General features: G+C 56.3%; 1 protein-coding gene across 6 annotated transcripts in view; it reads right to left on the bottom strand.

Annotated features, from left to right (window-relative positions):
- The window catches only part of Pde4a (phosphodiesterase 4A), a 42,612-nt gene extending 20,665 nt beyond the window's left edge, over positions 1-21,947 (bottom strand). The window contains exons 1-3 of one of the 6 annotated variants that reach the window (XM_074054090.1): positions 21,739-21,947; positions 16,433-16,535; positions 15,337-15,545 (exon numbers count right to left, since the gene is read on the bottom strand). In XM_074054090.1, the coding sequence (XP_073910191.1) occupies positions 15,337-15,545; positions 16,433-16,480 (257 nt within the window). In that variant the 5' untranslated portion in view covers positions 16,481-16,535; positions 21,739-21,947. Of the gene's footprint in view, positions 1-2,564; positions 2,607-3,990; positions 4,227-12,200; positions 12,730-15,336; positions 15,546-16,432; positions 16,536-21,738 lie in introns of those variants that run through there. The other 5 variants (XM_074054092.1, XM_074054089.1, XM_020174301.2 and 2 more) reach the window with 5 other exon arrangements.
- Between the last annotated feature and the right edge of the window lie 847 nt (positions 21,948-22,794).

The following is a 22,794-nucleotide window of genomic DNA, read 5'->3' on the forward strand; positions in this document are numbered from 1 at the left end:
GTAGGGTCTTTTGACTTTACCCAGGTCCGCCTTGGACTATAATCCTCCTGCCTCAGCCTTTCGATTACTGGGATTACAGGCATGCACTACCATGCCCAGCTCTTCCATTAGCTCGAGGTGGGTCCTGTTAACATTGGGTTCAATGAGTAACTAAGGCATGAAGAAGCCATGGCAAGGGGTTGGCAGCCTCACTGCCCAGGAACGATCTCCTCCTTCCCAAGACCCAGACTGGAGTTTTGGGCTCTCATGAGTGCCACCAGGCAGGGGACAGGAGCATACCTACATAGTGGCTGCCCACCTCATCCCCAGCCCAGGAACCCAAGCTGCAGTTTAGGGAGCACAGACCAGGCCCCGAGGGCACTCAGCCAACAAGTTAATAGCAGACACACCTGCCCAGGGGGACGGCAGCTCACGTAAGCAGGGGCCCGGATGGAAAGAGGACGCTCCCTGGAGCTTGGCTGTTTGTGCTTCAGGACTGGATGTCCCTTGGGCAATGGCAGGGAAGCAGGGAGGAGACTGGGGCTGTTGAAATGCCACCTGGGAGTAGAGGTTTAGCTATTGAGGGGCTAATACAGACCCTTGGGCCTTCCTGGCATAGCCCTGACAGCTCCGGGTGGCCCAAAGTCAGCCAGAGAGGTCTCAATGGAAACCAAAGTCACAAACCACACTGAAGGACGGCCAGCTGTCTGACATAGCTGCCAGCCCAGACCTCTGTCAGAGTTGAGATTACCTGCCCAAGACTCTGACCACTTGGTGGCACTCTACGGTGACATTCCCACCTGCCTCCCCCTCTGTGGAGCCCTTAGGCCTGCCCACCTGGCCTCAGGAGCCACACAGTAAAGCCAGTGGAGGACCCTAAGGCGCAGGGCAGATCTTGACCTCTGGGAGTTCAGCTCAAGGGATGATGGGAAACAAAGATTGGGGGTGGTACAGGTCACAGATGGTAAGAATCCTAATGAAGACAAACACAAGCCAGGTGTTGGTGGCTCACGTCTATAATCCCAGCTACTTGGGAGGCTGAGATCGGGAGGATAACGGTTCGAGGCCAGCTTGGACAAATAGTTCATGAGACCCCATTTTCAAAATAACCAGAGCAAAATGGACTGGAGGTGTGGCTTAAGCAGTAGAGTGCCTTCTTTGCAAGTGCAAAGTCCTGAATTCAAACCCCAGTCCCAACACCCGCCCCCAAAACAAATGCTCAAAAGAGAGCAAGTCCCATTTTCCAGACACTGAAAGTGGGGCTCAAGGAGAATAGTAGAAGCTTGGATTTGAACCTGGCAGCCAGGCTACCATGTTGCCACTAAATCACATTCTTCAATCACCATTACCAGGTTTGTGGCTCCCCAGGGCAGACATGGAAGGCAGGCCTGCTGTCTCCCTGCTCCCTGTCTGTTTTCCACCTGACCTGACCGACTCGTAGAAGGTGCCAGGCAGCCTTTCTGGAATGGCCTGGCATTTACTCCATGAAGGTCACAAGGAGACTGAGTGCAGGCACTGGCATGTGTCTGCCAGGCAGGCACTTGGTGCCAGGTGACACTGCTGTTTGCATGGCTGGGTGTGCAAGGAGTGTTGGTATATGGATGAGATGCGGTGGGGGGACATTTGTGTGCACACAAGTGTCCTATGGAATTATGCCTGTGTGTGTGCATGGAGTCAGAGATTTGTGGGTGTCCCTATGCCTACATCTGTGTGTTTCTGAGCCCATGTGACCTCACAAGAGCATGTCTTGCAGTTGCTGTGGCTGTCTCTGACCTGTGTGTCCTGGTGCAGGTGAGAAGGTTCCAGTGACAGCGTCTTTCTAGACCCAGCACAATGGGTGTAAGGCTGCTTTGCAAGACAGCTGGAGCTGTTGTGGTCTGTGTGTCACCTGTGTGGCCATGGGTCACTTGCTGGATTTCTTGGTGCCCTGACTAGCCAGGAACCCACACCTAGTATAGTAAACACGAGGTGACCCCAATTGCCCTGCATGTGGGTGTGGCTGCATGTGTCTGAATGTGGCTGTGTGTGCCCACATTGAGGACCCTGTCCAGGTATCTGACCCAGGCTGGTTAGGGTGCCAAGGACAAGGCTCTAGAAAATCCAGACAGCTTAAAGGCCACTTCCTGGCCCCAGATGATTACAAACACCCTCTGGGCATCCAGGCCCCTCCCCCCACAGCTTGGTTTTCAGTTGGGGGGGGGCTGGCGTTGGAGACACTGAGTGGAGCAAGGCCTTAGGGACCTGGCACCAGGCCAGTGGCCTGGGAGTGGAGCCCAGGTGACGCTGGACACCCAGATTTGCTGCCAGGGTAAGAGCCAGATGCCAGAGTTTAGGGGCACAAAGAGGATGGAAGGATCCCACCTTAGGTAGGCAGGAATAGGGGCCAGCACCCAGTATTGGGGCCACCACCTTCAGGAAGCCCTCACTAGTCCCCACACCTTAGGGCTAGGGAAGGGTGTGGGACCCTGGCTAGATCTTGGAAGCCACTTAGGGGACTCCCCCAAGGCAGACTCAGGGCCTTCCCCCCACACCCAAATACAACCAACACCCTCAGGTCGCAAAGGCGCCTGCTGCGGGCCACCCACCTGACAGATCTGCCTGGCGGGTGCCGACGAGTGTCCTCATCGCTGAAGGAGAAGTGAATCAGGGGCTCGGGCCCCGGGGGTAATGCCAGGGCAGGGGGCCGGGGCCTGGCCCGGGGCGCTGCGCTGGAGCGCATGGGAGCCCAGCGGCGTCGGGGCGCGCATGGGGACGGCTGCACAGTGGTGTGGCGCGCACTGCTCTCCAGGCCCGAGGTGTCAGCGGCCGCCACCAGCACCGCCTCCACACCCGCCCCCCTCGCCCTGGTGACCACCCCAGGGACAGCCCCGGGCAGTCGGCGGCCCCGCGCGCGTCCAGGGCGGGTTCCGCGCCTGCCTCCCCCTGCAGGAGCCCTGCGGAACTGGGCGCACACTTCCCGCCTGTCCCCTCCCGCCTCGGGGGCGCTCCGGGCTTCGGTTTCCCGGGCTCCGCGCCCGCCCCCTCCCCTCTGCCTCGGGCCCCGCCTTTCCCCTGACGTCGAGCGGTGCCAGCTCCAGGTCCCCGATCGCAGTGCGCCCTGGAGGAACCGGCCTCGCCCCAGCCCCAGAGGGTGGAGAGCGGGGCTGGGTGACCAAAACCCGAGGGAGGGTCCGCAATGGAGAGATGTTGCCCGGGAGTGGAGAAGACACAGAAACACACAGGAAGGACAAAAGTGAAGACAGGGGTACAGATTTCCCTTAGTCTCTCAGGAATCCCTGCGGGGCTCCCAGAGGCCCCAGTCCCTCCTCCTGCTCTGTCCCCGCCCCCATCCTGTCCCCAGAGTCAGCCACTGGGCCCGCGCCCTGCCCACCAGTCTCTGTCCTAAACAAGAGCGTACAGAGAGCAGGGGACACCGGGGTAGGCAGAGACGCAGAGAAGCCCCCGATGCCCGCCCGTGCCCGTCTCCAAGCTGCACTCTGTCTCCAGGAGAAAAGGACACTGAGAAGCCAGACCGGATGTAGCCTCTAGGTCTGTCACCTCCCCCCCCACCCCGGGCTTCCTGGGTCCGCAGCCCACCCTGGGGCTGGCCAGGCGGGGAACTTGCATTTGACCTCTGTGACCGGTGGCGCGCGTTAAAGCCACTACGCCTTACGGCCCGGCAATCCTCGGAGAGCACCTCTGGCCCCATTTCACAGACCATTAGACTGAGTCTAATAGAACTGAACACGTCCCCACGTCACCTTAGATGACAGATCGGCCGCAGTCCCCCAAAGCGTGACCGCAGCTTCAGGTTTGAGCAGGAAGTGGGAGGGACGTGGCGTTTATTGAGCGCCTACTGCATGCCCTATCAGATGTCTCCACGGCAACCCTGGCGGGCCAAGAAGATTTTATCTAAGCTTTGTGACGGAAGAGGAACAGTGAGGCCGGAGACTGCAAGCCGCAGACCCCCGACCCGGCGCGCGCCGAGTGACCAGCGGGGACTCGAACCCTGGGCCATCGGCGCGCACTTACCCGGCCCACGCCTGGCGCCCAGAATCCTGGAAGGTGCGGAGCAGCCGGAGGCGCCTGCGGAAAGTTGGGGACGGACTTGCGAAGAAGACGGGCGACGAGGGTGGCGATCGTGGGCGGCGGGACATGCGCGGGGCTGGGGGCTCGGGCAGGAAGGCCTCGTCCTCGGCCCCCGCCGCCGCCGGGAAGGCCGCCAGCTGCAGCTCGGGGATGCGGCCCAGGCCACGTGGCCGCGCCATGGCCGCGGGGTCGCGGGGCTGGGGAGCGGCACCGCCCACCCCGGGCCTCGCAGGCCGGCGCCCAGCCCTGGGGCCCGCGGGCCGCACCCGCCCCGGGCCGCCTCGGCCCTTCCGGCTTCGCGCTGGGGCCGCCCCTGGGGCGGGGCCCGCGGGCATGGGGCGCCCAAACCGCAGCCGCGGGGACGCCCTGCAGTCCCTCGATGTCCCCCACGGTGGCCGGAAGCATCTCCGAAAACCCCCAAATGTCTGAGTGTTCCCACAGGACTGCATCGCCCTCACTTACCCTGAAAGAGCCATCTGCACAGACCCCAGGGGTGTCCCTAGGTTCTCCCCCAAAATCAGACGTGCTCTTAGAGGTCTTCATAGACCTCGGGGCACTGTCACAGTTCCCCAGATGTCCCCATTTTTCCAAAATGCCAGGTGCACCTCAAGAGTCCCAGGATGCACCCACAAACCCCAGTGGTGTTCACAGCCCACCAGAGAGACCCTGGGATTTCAAGACCACCATCACAGCTCTTCCATGGAGCACCCCATCATCCCTGAGTCATGCAGACACCCCTAAAAGCCACCCACAGGCACAGAGCCATTCCCACAGATCAATTGTGGGTCCCTCAAATCCTAGAGTCCTTCCCAGACCCCAGGAACGTCTCCATAGTCCCTCAAATGTCTTTCAGGTCCTGAGTGCTTGCACAGTACCCCTGAAACGTACCCACAAGTGCCAAGACCCCAACTCATCAAGGGTGACTTCACACCTAGGTGAGATGCCACCAAATTCCTGAGGTGCCACAGACTCCAAGGACACCAGTAGATTTCTCCATAGCTCTGGGGATGGCCCAGGCTGTGCCAGAATCTAAGAGGTACCCACAGTCACGGGACACCCCAACTCATGAAACTTGTCATATACTTCTTAATCTGCCCCTAGAAACCCTGAGTTTGCCAAAATGCCCTTAAGACACCCCCATTCCCTCCAATCCTTGAGTCCCAAAGGCACTCTTTAAATGGGTTTCCCGTACCTCATGTTTTACCCCCCAAACCCAACTTCCCTGTAGTGGCAAGCCCAGTACTACACACACAAGAGGTGCAACTCTCCATGTCCACCTACTATAATGCTGTGAGGCAGGAATTATCCCATTTCACAGATGAGGAAAACTGAGACTGAGAAGGTTCAAGACCTAGGAACAAAGCCAGCCAGCTGATTATAATTCCAGCTGTCTGTGGCTCCTTGCATTTGCAAAGGGGGAGAAGCTTGTTTTAAATTGAAAAAGGGGTTGAATCTATTTGAGGATCTCACCTCTGAAATACCTTTCCCAGAGTCAGGTGACTTGGGTTTGAGTCTGGTCTTGTGACACTTCTTAGCCAGTTAGCCTTGGGCAAATCACTTCATTTCACTGAGCCTCAGTTTTCCCAGCTGTAAAATGGGCATAATAAGAATATCTAATTCATGAATTTACCTGCAAAAAGCTCAGAAGTGCGTGGACGTAGTAAGCACTCACTAAATGTTAGCTACAATTATTGTCTGACAAAGCACTTACTGACAACTATGTGGGATTACATAGTTTAGGTAGGAGGATCATGGTCTAAGACTGGCACTGGACAAAAACTCAAGACCCTATCAGAAGAATAACTAAAGCAAAAAGGGCTGGAGACGTGGCTCAAGCAGTAAAGCACCTGCCTAGCAAGCAGAAGACCCTGAGTTCAAAGCCCAATACTGCCCCCTCCCCAAAAAAAGGGCCTCCTGTGCATTCAGTGCCTTTAGCTATGGTCTCATTTAATCCCCTCAAACAGGAGGGGCTAGTATTACTGCTTACCCCACTTCACAAATAAGGAAAACTGTTCAAGGTTACTTCAAGGTCAAGTGGTATCTGAGCCAGGCTCTCACCCAGTATTTGCCAGCTTTTATTTCATTATCATCTTATGAAGTGGCCTGAGTGGACTTTTTCTTTGAAAATCCTAATAGTCTTCCCCATGAAATGTTAATGCTTGTTTAAGTACTGTGTGTGCAGCCCATCCTCCATGGCTGTGGTTTTTTTGTCCCTGGATTCAACCAACTGCAGATTGAAAAGACTTTTTTAAAAAAAATGCATTTGGCCATGTGTAGTGGTGCATGCCTGTAATCCCCACACTCAGGAGCCAGAGGGAGGAGGATCTCAAATTCAATGCCAGCCTGGGCCATTACAGAGTGAGAGCATGTCTCAAAATGAAACACAAATGTTCATCCTGAATATGTACAGACTTTCTTTTCTTGCCACTTTTCCCTAAATACTACGGCATAACACCTATTTTCATAACATTTACGTTGTATCAGAGGTTATAAGTCAGCCAGAGATGATGTCACGTCTCTGGGAAGACTTGTACGTTCTGTGCGATCCCAGTGGCATTTTATGTAAGGCACTTGAGCATTCACAGATTTTTCTGCTGGGGGGAGGGGTTCTGGAATCAATCCTTGGCATGCAGACCAAAGGATGACAGCATATCTGTGCTTTATACCTAAGACTAAGATTTTTTTAGCTGGGCATGGTGGCGACCGCCTGTAATCCCAACCCTCGGGAGGCTGAGGCAGGAGGATGGAGAGTTGGAGGCCAGCCCATCTCAACCCCTCCCCTGAAAAATAAATAAATAAGCGTAAGCTATGGGGACCGGAAGTGCAGCTCTGGGGTAGACTGCTTGTCTAGCATGTGAATGGGGATGCACCCCATCCCCAGCAAGAACCATAACCTTGTGGAGAATGAACGGTCCCCCTCCCTTGGCACTGAGGTTTGGAGTTGGATAATCTATCCTGGGAGCCCCCGCCTCCCCAATGTTTAGTGCCCTGGCAGTGTCCCTGGCCACTGTCCACTAGATAGCCTCCTTCACTTCTGTCTCCAGCATTTGCCACAATCCCCTGGGGGGCGAGGGCAAGAATGGACCCCAAGTGAGAATTCCTGCCCCAGTCCGACTGAGATCCATGCACCACCCACCAGGACCTGGTGGTTATGGTACAAACTGGAAGCCAGGGTCTCCCACTGATTGGCCGGGGCCGGTCCCAGCCTTCCCTGAATTTTACTCAGATCAACCTTTGAGCAATAGGCTTCTTAGTAGGCCCATTTCAGAGTTGTCAAACCAAGGTCCAGAGAGGACAAATGACTTGGCCAAGGTCACGCAGCTCAAAAGGAGCGAGTAGGCTTATGAACCTAGTTGCTCAGCACCAGAGGCTGAGAGCTTTAGTCAGTAGGCTGCGCAGGCCCATTAAAGATCATTTTCCTTCCATGCTGGTGACCTTAGTCCCTTCTTAGGAACCCAGAGGCCTAAAGCCACCTCTGATCATGACTTTGGGCTGCCCTTTCTCTTCCCAGCCTCATTTCCATCCACTTGCCCCAAGCATATACCCATCTCCGGGCTCATATTTCCACCACAGGACCTTTGCACTGGCTGTTCTCTCTGGCCGGCGCCTTCTTCCATGAGACACACTCACATAGCATCTTTCCTCAATTTATTTAGGTCTCTGCTCAAATGTCAACTCCTTGGAGAGGCCTTGCCTGACCTCAGGTTCTCTCTGTTCTTTCTATCCCATGTCACCATCTATAATTATCAGATGGCTTACTTATTTTGACTTCACTCACTAGTCTGAGAAGTCCACACAGCTACAATCTGCATCATGCATCTGTATGTACAATGAGTGGTCCTGATAGCGTGGGCCCGCCTGCAATTGTAGCTACTTGGGAGGCTGACATCAGGAGGATCACGGTTTGAGGTTAACCTAGCAAATGGTTCTAGAGATTCCATCTCCAAAATAACCAGAGAAAAATGGACTGGAGGAGTGGCTCAAGTGGTAAGAGGACCTGCTTTGCAAGCACAAAGACCTGAATTCAACCCCAGTCCCACCAAAAAACAAACAAAAAACCCAATAATGAGTGGTCCTGACACAGATGAGGAAGGGGTCTGTAGCAGATGAGGGTCACCAAGCAAGTAACGGGGAGAGTGGCTTCGCATTTGACCCCTTTCCTATCGTCAAAACTCAGTCTTCATCCCACCAGCCTGTGACTCCCCCAGGCTCTAGTTTTCTGCAGCTTGGTTGAGCTGTAGTCACTATTACCAGTGAAAGACGGGGCTGGGTTTGTGGTTTGAAGGACCTTTCTCTCTGCCGATGTCATTTGAGGAAATGCTTTCTCAAAACAGTCCCCGGCATGGGACACTTCTCATTAATTTCAGCCAGTGTAACTGATCAGGAAAACTGAGGCTCAGAGAGAGACAACTCTGGTCCTAGGTCACACAGCAAATCAGCCAGCAAGGCTACATCTCACTTCTAAGTCACTGTTCTGGTTTGTAGTCCTAAACCTGTCCTTCCTTGCTGTGTGACCTTGGGCAAGTCACTCTGTCTCGGTTTTCTGGGTAGGAGGGCGCACAGGATGCTGGGAGTGAAAACGCGGGCTGGCGTTGGGAGGCCGCGGTAGCTGCACGCGCGCGTGGGCGGGACGGGACGGGAACTCCGCGTGCGCAACTTTTCCGCCAAGTTCATCGCCGTCCGCCAGGCGGCTGTCTCCGCGGCACTTAGCCCAGCGGTGGAGGATGGGGACCAAGCCAGTTCCCGATCCGGGGATGGCGAGGACCTCACCCGCAGCCTGCGGCCGGCCGGCCTGGCGCCCCACTCTCCAGGGCGCTCAATACGCATGAAAAAATAATAATACGGGGCCCCACGCAGTGACAGCGGCGACTTTGCTCGGGGACTTCGCGTCCCGAGGCAGGTGGGCCTGGGAGCGCACACTGGGGCTCTGCCTTTGCCGACGTCCAGCAGGGGGCGCGGAGAGCCCGCTCCCTCCACCCATCCAGGCTGGGGCGCACGCCAGGGACGCGGAGGCGAGGACCCCAGAGGAGACAGAGCTCAGCCAGAGAGAACCCCGAACCTGGCTGTCTCCACCCTCTCCCGGGCCTGGGAAGCGCTCCCCTGGATGGCGAGACTTGGGGTATTGGGGAGAGAAGAAGGGCAGGTCGCTACATTGGCCCTGCCCCCAATTCAGGCACCACCACCCCCTTTGTCCCCTTGCGGGTCCTGCTCTTCCTCCAGCTCCATCTGCCTCTTGACAGATCGTGGAGGTGCCGTGACTCACCCTAGCAGGGCGCGCCAGGAGCGCCATCTATGCACCCCAAGTCAGATAATGGAGTGTGGAGGCCATCTCCACTGGGGATGCAGTCCCCTTGACTCAAGTTCATGGGGCTCGCTGGACCCCTTTCTGGTGCTGGTTGAATTCTAACATGGAGAGTGTTGGGATTCCCTGTGCGCGCAGTAGTTGATCCCCCATTTGTTTTCAGAGGTAGTAGGATTTTGAACTCAGGACCTTGTGCTTGCAAGGCAAGCGCTCTGCCACTTGAGCCACTACCTCAGCCGTTTTTGTTTTAGTTATTTTCCAGATAGGGTCTCCTGCTTTTGCGTAGATCAGTCTGCAACCATGACTCTCCTACCTGCAGCAGCTGAGATTACAGGCCCGTGCCACCACCCCCAGCTTTAGAAGGGTTCCCATGCAGGGGGGAGGGTGCTGGCAACAGTGCCCTCCTTTGGCCCACAGCCCACTCTTCTGTCCCAGCTGCACAGCCACTGGAGACTGACTACACAGGCCAACAGTAAAATGGAAACTGAGTACATGCACGGATGTGGTTGAAGTTCCTGTTTTTTCTTCCTTCTCCAAGGAAACAGCACCCGCCCCCCCACCCTCCCCCCAGCCTTCCTCCCTTTCCCACCAGCCCAGCTCCCTGAGCAAAAATCTACTAAGCACTCACTGTGTTAAGTCCTTCACACACACCCTGAGCTCAGAATTGTCCAACTACAGCCTCACTTTACAGACAGGAAGCTGAGGATCAGAGAAGGCAAGACACTTGGGCAAAGACACAGGCTCCAGGCCCACCTGACCTAGAATCCCAGTTCTGCCTTTTCCTGGCTGTGTGATCGCCGGGCAGAAGGAGAAGAGATTTTTGCCTCTGGGCCTCGGTTTCCCCCATCTGTCTAACAGGGATATTTCACATGGAGCATGGGACATGTGGAAAAGTCCCCAGCAGGGTGAGCCTAACAGTGAGCCCTTAAAAGATGGATTCACTCAGTCACTGTCCCCTGGGAGTCAGCACTTCAGAGAGCAAGGCAATTAAGTCCCTCAAGCCTTAGAAGGAAATGGGACCTGGTTCCTAGCACCCCACCCCCTCCTGGGCTCTCAGGACAGTGACTTGAGCCAGTTTGGCTGTCTGCCTCTGTCTTGGCATTTCCTGTTGTTTCTAGCTTTGTTTTCCTTTGGTTTCTCTCTAGTTCCCTTTGGGAAATAGCAGGCTACCAGTGTAAGGCTCAGGACACTTGCTTCCTGATAGGGACAGGGCTGCTGGGCCTGGGGGTGTCCAGAACAGAGGAGGGGAGCTGGTGGAAGCCCCCAGAGACACTTTGGAAGATTAGGCCCCAGCCTCAGGGGCAGCAAATCTGACTATCATAGTGCTGTGTCTTGTATTGGGGCAGCCGTGAGTGACTTGAACCTGCCAGTCAACCAGGTTCTGGGGTGCACAGTCAGACCCTGGGGTGCCATCAGAACAGGTACAATCAGCATGTGGTGAGACAACACCTGTCCTTCTTGCACCTCCTGCAAGTCAGAGCACCATGCTCGCACATGTCACCCAAGGCGGGTGACAACATGGACATAGTGTCTTGCAGGGCTCCAGGGAACTAGGACACTTCCGCTAACACAATCACATTGTCCCAGGGAAGTATGCATCCCAATGCCACAATCACACACTTCACTACCACTGTGTTCCTGGACCATGACTATCTCATCATCACAGTCACTCTGTCGTAACTGCCATGTCCCATGAGGACATCTCACTCTCACAGTCACAGCATCCCTGGAACAGAGTCACTGTCACAGTCTCTATTCCAGAGTACAGTGAACCTATCACAGTCACCATGTCACAACTGTCATCAACACTGTCCCAGGAGCCGCACAATCACCCTGCAAAAGCATTAAATCCTTTGAGCACTCTCAGTCACACTCACTGTGTCCCACAAGGCACAGTCACTCTATATGACAGTCACAGCAAATCATGCTGTCACAATCATTGTCCCAGAAGCACAGTCACACTGTCACAGTCGCTGTGCGGGAACACACAGTTACCATATCACCGTGGCACGATCCAAGAAGCACACAGTCACTGTGTGACAGTCACAGGAGCCCACGAAGAGAGAGCAAAGGCAGCTGAGCTGGTCAGACATCAAAAGCTGGAAGGTCGGCAGGAAGTCACCATCAGAGCACCCCCCCAACACACACACCCTCACTACACTGTCACCTAAAACAGTCGGGGAGTTCTTGGCCCTAGGCTCGGGCTGTGTGCGCCCTCTGCACTCTTCCTTGCCTCAGGGCAGCTGTAGAACCCTAACACGCCTGACCTGAGAGGAGGGGGTGCCAACCCAACACACAGGCTCCTCCAAGGGCCCCCTCGAATTCCTGACCCCAGCTGCTGCAAGGCTGATCCAAGAATGCCCCCTCCACCTACAGGGTATTCCAACCCCTAGGAAGACCCTCAGTGGCCCCCAAGCCTGGAGTAAACAGTATGGTCCTGGCAGGCGCTCCGCTACAGAGCGCCCCCTAGGGTACCCCAAACACAGTGAATCTAGCTGTCATTACAGTGCCTCCAGCAAAGTCTCAAGTGTTAACCAATGTAGCAGCTGAGCTGCACTGGCACCGACTAAGCATATAGAACGAGCCCTAAAGCTGCGACCCCTTCCCCAACCCAGATCCCGTTAATACCACCCAAAATCGAGTCCCAGTACCCACTTCAGTAAGAAGACTCCCGTACAGTGACCAAGTAGGAACCGGGTCCCGCACGCCCGCGCAGCTCAACTTCTCCCGCCGCCCCCGCGGGTCACACTGACCCCACCTGCATCACAGCGCCCCCTGCGGTCGGCGGGACGAGTTGCGTTCTCCCTGCGCGCCTATGCGCTCCGCGCGCGTCCGCCACCCGGACTCTTACCGCCTGCAGCTACCTCCGCCCGCGCCGCCGCTGCTTGTGCCGGTGCCGTGGAAGGACGAGGGCCAGGACATGCGGGTCGTGCGCAGGCCAGGCCGGTCGCTGGTGTCCACGGCGTCGGCCCGCTCTATGGGCCGATGTGGTGGCCGCTCCGGCTCTGCGCGCTCCGCGCTGTCCGAGTAGCCGCGCTGCTGGATACGGATGGGGGTCCGCGGTTGCCGCCACAGGTGCTGGGGGGGCGGCTTCAGGGTGGCCTGGCCCTCCCGGGGTCCGGGCAGAGACAGAGACAGGCTTCGCTCCGATGGGGCGGCCGGGGGCTCCATGGCGCCGGCCCCCGCCTGCGCCCCGGGGGGCCCCGGCCTTTCCAAGCTGCACCTCGCTCAGCTGTGCGCAAGCCGACGCGCCTGGGGCCCCGCGGGTGCGCCTGGCCTCAGTGGGGCCATGGCGCCCCGGGGACAGACCCGGGGGCGCTGAGGGCCGATCGCCCCCGGGCCGGGCGCCACGGTTTTTTGTCAGCTCCTGGCACTCGGCTGCGAGCTCAGCTGCGCTCTCCGCGCTCGGCGCCCCGCTCGGCGCCAGCCCCGACTCCCCCGCCCCGTCCCGCCCCTCCCTGCCCCCCCGCCCGCCGCGGCTGTCAGCGCCGCCCCTCTCCTCCTCCGTCCCGGCCAGTGGGGGGCAGCCACCCAAGGAGGGGGGCCCTCTCCACCCACGCAGAGCCCCGCTCCCGGCGGGGAGGGGGCGCTGGAACTCGGCTCTCTCCTGAGCGCCTGGCCAAGCAGTGGCGCTCACGGGCAACAAAGAGTTAAACAGTTAATCCGATCGAGAAGAAGACACCCGACTGGTTGCCGGTGTGTCAGTCAGTCCGTCCATCATGGCGGGGGCGGAGCCGGGTGCTGGCGTGTCCTCGCTGCTACCCCTGGCCCTGGGGAGCTTTTGGGGAGTGGTCCTGGTGCCACCGGCGCAGTGCCTGCAGCAGGCAGTGGGGATGCCCCGAGATCTGCGGTCGTGGGTTGGAGGATGGTGATGGTGCGTGTCCGGGGCGGGATGTGTGCGCACGTGGGCCCTTCCGAGGGCTGTCTATGTTTTCGATGTCGGCTGGAAGTGTGTGTGCGCACGTGGTTGGCTGCTACTGTCTGCCTGTTTCTCTGGATTTCGCTGTGTGTATATCTGTGTGTCTGTGGGTGAAGGATGTGCGCGCACGTGTTCTGCCTGCTTGGAGGGTGTGCGCCTCCCCGGGGTCTGTTCCGGTGCCCTGGGGGCTGTTTGTGTTCCCACGCGCTTCGGAGTGTATCGTAGCCGGTGCTCGCTCGCGGAGTTGTGCACGCGATCTGCCTCCGTCGTCTGGCAGTGGAGTCTGAGAGCTTCTATGTATGTTGGTGTGTGTTTGTGTGGTCCGCCAGGGCCTCTTTGGGGGTGTTTCTGGGGTGTGTCCCTTTGGTTCCCTTGTAGTTCCAGGAGGATAGCCTGTAGAGGATACCGCGACTGCCCGCCCACCGCTCTAAGTATAGCTACCTCTTCTAAAGCGCTTCTGCGGGAGGTAAACTGAGGCAGGTCCTGGTAGCCGCGGGGCGCACCCCTGTGCCCTTTTCAGGCGAGTAAACAGCCGAGCCTCCTCCCCGCGGCCCCCGCCGGCAGAACCCCCCCTTCCGGCACCTAAATCCGGAGTCGCCGTGACTCACGCTCCCGCCTCCCCCAGCGCCGCGCCGAGCGAACGAGCAAAGAGAGAGCGGGATCCGAGCGCGCCCCCATCCCCCGGCCCCGACGGAGCCCGGGTGGCTGCTGGGTGTGTGGGGGTTGCTCGCTCGCTCCCGTGCCCCACCTCCCAGGCCGTTCCGTGCTCACACGCGAAGAGGCTCCGGTGCGTGTCCCCGGGACCAAGCCCACGCCCCCGTACGCCCCCTCTCAAGGGCTACCCCGGGGCAGGCTGTGCAGTCTGCCATCGCCGCCCCTTTCACCCCGTGCTGTTCTCATTAAAAAAAAAAAAAAAAAAATCCTGCTTGTCTTCAACCTCCACATCCACTTTTCTCCCCTGTGGAGGGGGTTCCGGGGGTGGGCGAAGGTTGAACAGTATCTGATCACCCCCACCAACAGCTACCGGGTATCGCAGAGGCCAGAACCGTGCCCCCCCCCCAAAAAAAAAAAAAACCTCTGGGGATTTGCAAGGGTTGTGGGCTCTTCCCAGATCAGGAGGGTCCTGAGCTGGAAAAAATTATTGGGGGTGGGGAGCTGTAGCCTTGGGCAGAGCTTTGGATGGGGGATGGGTACCGCGGGGGTGTGGGGGGGAGTCAGGGCACAGCTGGGGTTGCAGAAGGGAGGAGGGCACAAGGCAGTAGGCCAGGGCTTGTATTTGGAGCTGTGACTTGAGCCCCGAGATGGATGAAGCTGGACCTGAACCAAATTGAAGCTAGATGGATGGGGGAGGGGAGGTATACCTTAGGCGGCTCCAGAGAGGAATGACAGTCACTTCCTGCCCCCATCTGGAAACGAGCCATTTTATCAGACCGAAGCAAAGACCCAGAGCCCTTGGACTGAGTAGATGGGGGCGGGGGCTGCAGAGAACAGTGGCCAGGGGAGGGCAGCGGGGAACCGGCCTGCAGCCAGGACCAGCTCAGCTGCTGGCTTTCCGACTCATCCTTGGGCCAGGAGGGGAGGGCCGGAGTGCCTTGGAAGGTCCCAGATGACAAAGTACAGTGTGAGGCTAGGCTCTCTTGATTTTTCTCACGTCTCTTCCAGAGAAAGAAAAATTCAAGACCAGATCTCCTCCGAGGTCCTACCATCTTTTTAAGGCATGAGGGCGACAGAACCCAGTCAGCAGGGCAAACTGGCTGGTTCATTGCCAGCTCCCCATTTGTCTCGGCTCTGTGAATCTGGGGGCATTGTAAGGGGGCTGAAGAGCTGAAATCCCCTTCCCGTGTCCGGTGCCTAGTTCGCTCAGGCAGCAGGGACAATGGAAAAAGGGGGAGCCGCGGGGGGAGGGGGGATAAGGCTGTCACACACATCCTGAGCCCCCAAATGCTTCAGAAGTTTAGTTTTGTAAAACGCAGGGAGCCAGGAGCTCAGGACAGGCTGGTGGCTGGCCATAGTCCAGCTGGTCGTCTTCCTCCGTCCCTCCTCCCAGTCTGGTACCCCGCCTGCCTACCTGTCGGCCTCCGGCCTGGTGATGGAAATCCGAGGCGGAATCAGCAGAGGCAGAGTGGTCGGCCGTGGTGGCAGGGAGGTCCCGGTGTCTGAGGAGGGTTCAGGTTGGGCCCAGCCCAGGCCGGGACCCGACGAGAGGCGGCGGCGAGGGCGACGCAGATCGGCCCCTAGCATATTGGCACCGCCGGGCTCGGGGGTCTCCCCGGGCCTCTGTGGAGGACACAGGTGGGATGGGGGCGTGGCCTGGCATTGCAAGATCTGAGCCCCGCCCCCCGGAACGCGCATACCCAGTCCTCTGAAGGAGTAGTTAATGTAGGCAGGGGGTAGCGTCCCTGTGCTCCCCTCAAGACTGAGCCTCCCACTGAGGGGGCCCGCCTATCCCTTAGGCTTCAGGATGCCCTAATTTTTTATTAGTCCTCCTTTGGATTCCCAGCCTTGGACTCTGGACCCTCACATCTCTATCTTACCTCTTATGTGGGACCCCTCTTGACACATCTCCCTCCCTTTTTTGGTGTGACAGGATTTGAACTCAGGGCTTTCCTTGCAAAGCAGGTGCTCTATCGCTTGAGCCACACCGCCAGTCTACTGGTTATTTTGGAGACCCCATCTCCAGAGTTATTTTGGAGATGGGGTCGCCCGGACAATTTTCCCAGGCTGGCCTTGAACCACGCTCCTCCTGATCTTAGCCTCCCAAGTAGCTACAATTACACGCGTGAGCCACTGGCGCCTGGCCACGCATCCCCCTTTTACAAACGGTGTCTTTCCACCCTCCACGTCTAAGAAGCCTTTTCTTGATCTTAATGTTAGTCTACTCCCACATATGAGACCACGAAGACCTCACCCCCAGTGCCCTTCCCCCACTCCTGGCCAAAATTGACTCCCCAGTTTGAGAAGGCCCTAGAAAGACCTTGTCCCAGAGAACCTATTAACCTGGGCAGCAGGAGAAAAGTGGGAATAAGAGTAAACTGAGGCACCAGAGAATGGGCCTCCCACAAGGCCATTCTCAGGGATCAGCTGCGAAAACCAGGGGGCGACTGTCTCCTCACCCAACTGCGGCCTAAGGCCCGCCTCCCAAGCCCAGGACCCGCCCCTCGCACCTCTTCCCTGGTCCCGGCCACGGACAGGACACTGCGACTCCTCTTCATCCCGCCAACCTAGCGCATCGCTGGGGCTGCGAGCATCATGTCGGCCCAGGGCCACCTGCAGAACCAAGCGAAGGCATCTGCCATTAGCGCGCTGGGGCTCCCCCTGCTGGCCGGGCCAGGAACGCGCTCCGCCCCTCACCTATGGCCTCTCCCGGGGGCCTGACGTCAGCAGGGGGCTGACGCACTGCCCCGGGGTGACGATGCCATCCCGTTGCTAGGGCGACAGCTGACGCACGGCAGGACTGTGGCCAGCGTCAATGCCTGGATTGGCCACTGGGGGGCCGGGGAGGCGCGGGGCCAGAGTCGCCCCACCCCTACGTGGGCTCCTTCCCGCGGGGGCTTCCCCGCCCGGGGATCCCACGAGGAGACTGGGAGCTCCCGGAGCTGGCCGCGTGCTGCGCGTGGTCCGAGCCGGGGGCCGGAGGAAGCGTCTCCTCCGAGCTGTTGGGCTTTTATGCCTGCACCCGAAATAGCCCCGATGTGCGGGGGCCGAGCGCAGAGAGACGGCGGCTTTGGGCACAGATGGGGGACGCACAGGCAGAGGCGCGCGGAGACAGACAGGGACGCGTGGAAATAGAAACAGACAGACAGGGACACAGACGCAGTGTGCGATGATGGGTGCGCTCCGCTGCCGCCGGTCCTTAGCTAGAAACTTGGGATGGGGAGGTGTGAAGAGCCTGGTGCACTTCATCAGCGTCCCCAGGCACGTCTGAAGATTTTTTTATTTGCTGTGTGGCCGTGGGTCACTGACTTAAACTCTGAGCCTCAGTTTCTCCTCTGTGAAATGGATATGATCTGTGTGATGCCCACGTGAGAATGACATGAGATCTAACCAGATTGCACAGAACAGTGTCTGGCACTCAGGAAGTGCTTAATAAACGCATCGCTACCAACATCTGAGCCTGTAGGAGCTGGCTAGAGCTCGAGTCAGATTGTCTCTCCAGTGCTTAGAACCCTCTACTGGCTCTTTTGTTACTTAAAGGAAAAGTCAAAGTCCTCAACATGTGGCCCACACAGTCCTGCAGCACGTGCCCAAGTCACCACCCGCCCCCGCTCAGGTCCAGCCACACCGATCTCATCAATGTTGCAGCTTCAGGGCCTTTGCACTTGCATTTGCTGTTGTCCCCACCTGAAACTCCTCAAATATCACTCACCTCTTGCAGTGTTTCTCGCCATGCTGGCCCACTCCCGTTTCAGGCTGCAACCCCCATTCTCCCGTTACTCCCAATTTCTTTTAAATTTGTTCTATTTTCCATAGCGCTCATCATCTCAATAATACAATAATAGCTACTATGTATATTATTAAAGTTTCTCTCCCACACTAGGATATTAGTTGCAGGAAGGCAAGAATAGTTTTGTCTATTTTATTTATTACCGTATCCTCAGTGTCCAAAATGGAATTTGGAACCTAGTAGCAATTTAATAACTATTTGTTCCACGTCTGGTTATGGACCCAATAGCATTTTGTTTGCTTGCTTGCTTGCTTCTTGTGACACAGGGTCGTATTTTGCAGTCCAGGGTGGCCTGGAATTCCTGACCCTCCTGCCTCAGCCTCCCAAGTGCTGGGATTACAGCTGTGAGCACCACATCTGGTGTTTTGTTTTTTTCTATGTTCCAGGCTGGCCTGGAATTCCTGGGCTCAAACACTTCTCCTACCTTCAGCCTCCTGAGTAGCTGGAGGTACAGGCATGTACCACTGGACCGGGCACTCCAATAACGTATTTATAGTGCTCCTAGCAGGACTACTATTGTGCCCCCTAATTTGGCCTTTCTTTCTTTTAAAAACTCTTAAAAACTGGCACATATTTGTATATATTGTACTTTGTAAAGTACAGTAATTCAATGTGTAATGGTCAAATTAGAGTAATTAGCATTTCTATGTATTGGGACTCTTTTAGATATTTTGAAATATATTAGAAAAAAATTGGGGGGGTGCCATGTTGGAGATGGATGGACTCCACAGCCTGGCACATACTAGGCAAGCACTCCACCACTGAGCTACATTCCCAGTTTTTCTTTCGTTTTGTTTTGTTTTTTGTGGTGGTACTGGGATTTGAAGTCTGGGTCTCATGCTTGCTCAGCAGATGCTATACCACTTGAGCCACTCCCTACCTTTTTTTTTTTGAGTTGGTGTCTCCTATGTTACCCAGGCTGGTGTTAAACTCCTAGCTCAAATGATCCTTCTACCTCAGCCCCCTGAGTAGCCGGGACCACAAGCACATGTTGCCATGCCCAGCTAAAAATTATTCGTTACTCTCACTGTGCTACAAAACAGAATTCCTCCTGACTGTATTTATTTCTTTTTCTTGCCTTATTGCAGTTGCTAGCATTTCAGTTTAATGTCAGTGTAGTGAATGTGAACATCATTTCACTGCATGTGAGATGGCTCTCATTGGTCACAGCTCCACCTGTGTAAGCTCAAAGAATGCTGAATGAAAGAAGGGAGGCAGAGAAGGGGAGAAGGGTGGAGAGAGGGAGGGAGGAGGGGGGAGGGAGGCACAGAGAGAAAAACCCTTTCTCTGTATGCCAAAAGATACATATGCTCAGACAGGTAGAGAATAGGCCATGTAGTAAGATGCCCAGTCTCCATGATTATGCTTGGCAGAGCTTCATTCAAATCCTGCCCCTGCCATTTCTAGGCTGTGTTGCCTTGTGCAAGTCACCCAACCTCTCTGTGCTTCACTTTGAAAACAGGGATACTATTGAGACCTGTCTTCTGGAGCTGTTGTGAAGATAAAATGAGGCTATGCACATACAGTTCTGAGCATAGGGCCTGGTTCATAGTAGATACTCATAAAATGGTAGCCACTGCCCTAGTAATAACAATTATAATTATCTTCCTTGTTGTTGATGGACATAGAGCTATAGACAGACTTAAAAGGTAGCACATTATTATAGAAATCTCACTTCCTACCCTCCCCCTTGTTCTACCAGCCTCCTTCCTGCTCCTTACTCTTAGAACATATGCAGACCACGGGCCCTTTGCATGAGCTCTCCCTTCCACTGTAAAACAAATCTCAAATATCTTGTTCTTCCACTCCCTTGATTCTCCTGATTCTGTTTGTGTTTTGTCTGTTTGCTTTAGACATAATAATATTCAAACAAGATATAATTAACTTTTATTAGTTATTGCCTGCCTTAACTGTGTGTGTGTGTGTGTGTGTGTGGTGCCGGACATCGAACCCAGGGCTTCATGCATGCTCACCAAGCATTCTACTGAGCCCCCACCCTGCCTTTTATTTTTTAAAGACAGGGTCTTGCTATGTAGCCCAGGCTGCCCTCCAACAACCAATCCTCCTGTCTCCTCCTATCAAATGCTGGGATTACAGACATGTACCACCATGCCCAGCTTGTAGTTCTTGATAATTTTAAACACAGGCATTCCATTTGCATTCACCCTGGGTCCTGGAAATTCTGTAGTGGGTCCTGGCTGTCTCCCAAGTGCCTGGAATGGCCTAGGGTAGGTGGTTGTCATTAGTAGAGTAAAGAAAGGAAGGACTGAAAGGACAGCAAGAGGGGCACTGGCCAGGATAGAGGCAACCATTCATCTCTGTAGAAACTGGCCATGGCAGAACCCCAGGCAGAGGAGGCAGGAACTGGGTGGAGGATGCCTCTAAGCCTGCCTTCCCTCTGGACAGCAGGCTGGCTGGGGAGGGGGGTCCAGATGGCAGGGCAGGCTGCTCTGGGACTGAGAGCAGCCTCTTCCTCTATGAAGCCTGTCCATGTCATCAGCCACCAGCCCAGCCTGGGGCCATTTATACCACAGCCTGGAGCATTTCCAACTTGCCTGCCCAGAGCTGAGACAGACCTGAGAAGGATCTTGAAGCATGTATGCATGGATGTGTACACATGCATATGTATAAATGGCCATACATGCAATCACACAGGTGGAACTTTTTTGGAGGGGGAGGGATATTGAGGTTTGAACTCAAGGCCTCAGCTTGCTAGGCAGGTGCTCTACTACTTGAGCCACACCCCAGTCCTTTTTTTCTTTTAAGTTATTTTTCAGATAGGGCCTCTCATTTTTTGCCCAGGGCCCTGCCTAGGAACATGATCCTCCTACCTGTGCCTCCCCAGTAGCTGGGATTTCAGGTGGCAGCACCATGCCCAGCATTGATGTGAAAACAACTCCTCTAGCAAGTATTTCTAGCCATCGAAATATCATATCTGCCCATTTTTTTCTCTCATAGCACATCCCTTTATTGCCACCTTTTTGTTTTATTTCTGGATGCTGAGGCTCAAACCTCTCTTTTCTGGGAGGCAAGGGACTTTGTTTTCTGCACTGTTGTGTCCTCAGTCCCTGTTGGAGTGCTTCCCTAGCATGCTTGAGGCTCTGGGTTCCATCCCTAGCACCAAAAAAAAAAAAAAAAAAAAGGAAGGAGGAGGAGGAGAGAATTTCATTTTCATTTACTGAGTACCCGCCCCCTTGTTCCTCTGCCTGGCGACAGAACTTTAGTTTTCAGTGTGACATCATCAGGGGCATCTTGTTTATACACTGATCGCGCTCCCTCACCAGGCAGGAACAGGGACCCTGCTGGTCTCGGATGCTGCAGCCTTACGATCTGCCCACAGTGCCTGGAATACATAGCAGATACATGGCTGATAGGCGTGAAATGAACAAGGAAATAAACCATGGAGCGAATGTAGCAGTCCCTCCCGCCCCCAACCTCAGCGCGTCACTCCCTTCCCCACTTTGCCTTGAGGAAACTGAGGCCCTCCAAGGCAAAGCCGTTTGCGGTCCCGCTATTGCTAAGAGCTGTGTGGCTCTCGGATGCACAGGAAACAAGGGTAGACTCAAAAGCCGTCCCTATCCTCCCCACCCCCACCCCACAGAAACAGAACAAATGCACGGATGGGGGGGGCGGGAATCCACATACGAACAGTGCAAAGTAGTGGGACGGGGGTACAGGGAGGGCATCTTCTTTCTTTCACATGTCCCCAGAGCATCAGATTAGGAAACGCTCGGCGCTGATGGAGGCTTCCGGCTCCCTGTCTCCAGTTTTGGGACCCTGTTTTGCTGGGACCAGGTAGTTCCAGTCTCCGAAGCCAGGAAGGGACCCTCACACCTACCCGGGAATCCTCAGCATCTGGGGTCCTCCCTACACACCCCCAGCTCATCGGTGGGGCTGAAGACCTCAGAGAGCATATTGGAGGGGATCACGGTTTTCTTGGGGAGCCAGGAAGACCCCTTCATCTAAATCCCCTCCCTCCGAGACGCTGGGCCCCCTTCCCACCGCACCTCACAACCCAAAGCTTACCTTGCTGGGGGGCTGGGGAGGGGATGCCCCGCCATCTCCGACCTGGGGGGTCGGGAGGGGATAGGGGTGGTCCAGATTCTTTGTTTGCCGGTGTGTTGTATGTGTGTGTGTGTGTGTGTGTGCGCGATTGTGAGACCCACTGGGTGTAGGTCCGTGCGCGCGCGTGCCCAGGCCGTGACGGCCGCTGGTGTGCTGGGCTGCCCTGACTGGAGGCGGAGGGAGGAAAGACCGGACTCCCCCGCCCCCGCCCGCCCACTCGCAGGTTTGAATGGTGCGCAAGGAGGAGGGACGACAGCGGGAGGGCGCTTTTGTCTCGATGGCCCTCCCCCTCTCTAGGCCGGGGAATCCCCCCCAAGTTTCACTGCCCCTAACACCTTCCCCAACACCTCCAGACACCACCACCACCAACCGCCTACACCCGCCCTGGGAAAGGCTCGGAAGAGGAGCTCCGCCCTCAGGTGGCTGGAGCTCCCCCCATTCCATGTGCCCCCGCGGAGCACCGGTTAATCTCAGATAATCCTGGCCCTAGGCTTCAGCATGTTTTTTTTTTATCCCTGTATCAAAGCATGGATTAAGATGTACACAAGTGTGCGGCCGAGGCTCCCCAATGGAATCCTTCAAGCCCTGGCCGAGGTTGGGGACCCCAAACAAATAAGGAGGGGCTATAATCATCCCCAGATTGCGACAAGGAAAGCCCCCGTCCGCACCTCCCAGATCCTATACTGGGCGTGGAGCCAAAAGCACTGATCGCTGGCTAGACTTTGGCGACACCCAGCGGCGGTGGGGGAGACAAGCGCCGGAGACCCGTTAAGGGGAGGCCTGGGTGATTCCAGAGAGGGTATGAGTGCGCAGGTTTTCGTCTACGAGTGGCAGGGGATGGGGGCGGGGTTGGAGGCTGTGGTCCGTGGCCGAGAAACACCAGTTTCCAAGCGGAGCCACAGTTACCTTCCACCTCTGATCCCTCCCGATAGCAGGGCCATGCCGCCCCCTACTTAGACACTCCCCCTCCGCCAGGAAAGGGCCGTAGAATGTTGGGATTGGGAAAGTTCCATCTGA

This window comes from Castor canadensis, chromosome 14 (genome assembly GCF_047511655.1).
Source record: "Castor canadensis chromosome 14, mCasCan1.hap1v2, whole genome shotgun sequence".
Taxonomy (NCBI): Eukaryota; Metazoa; Chordata; class Mammalia; order Rodentia; family Castoridae; genus Castor; species Castor canadensis.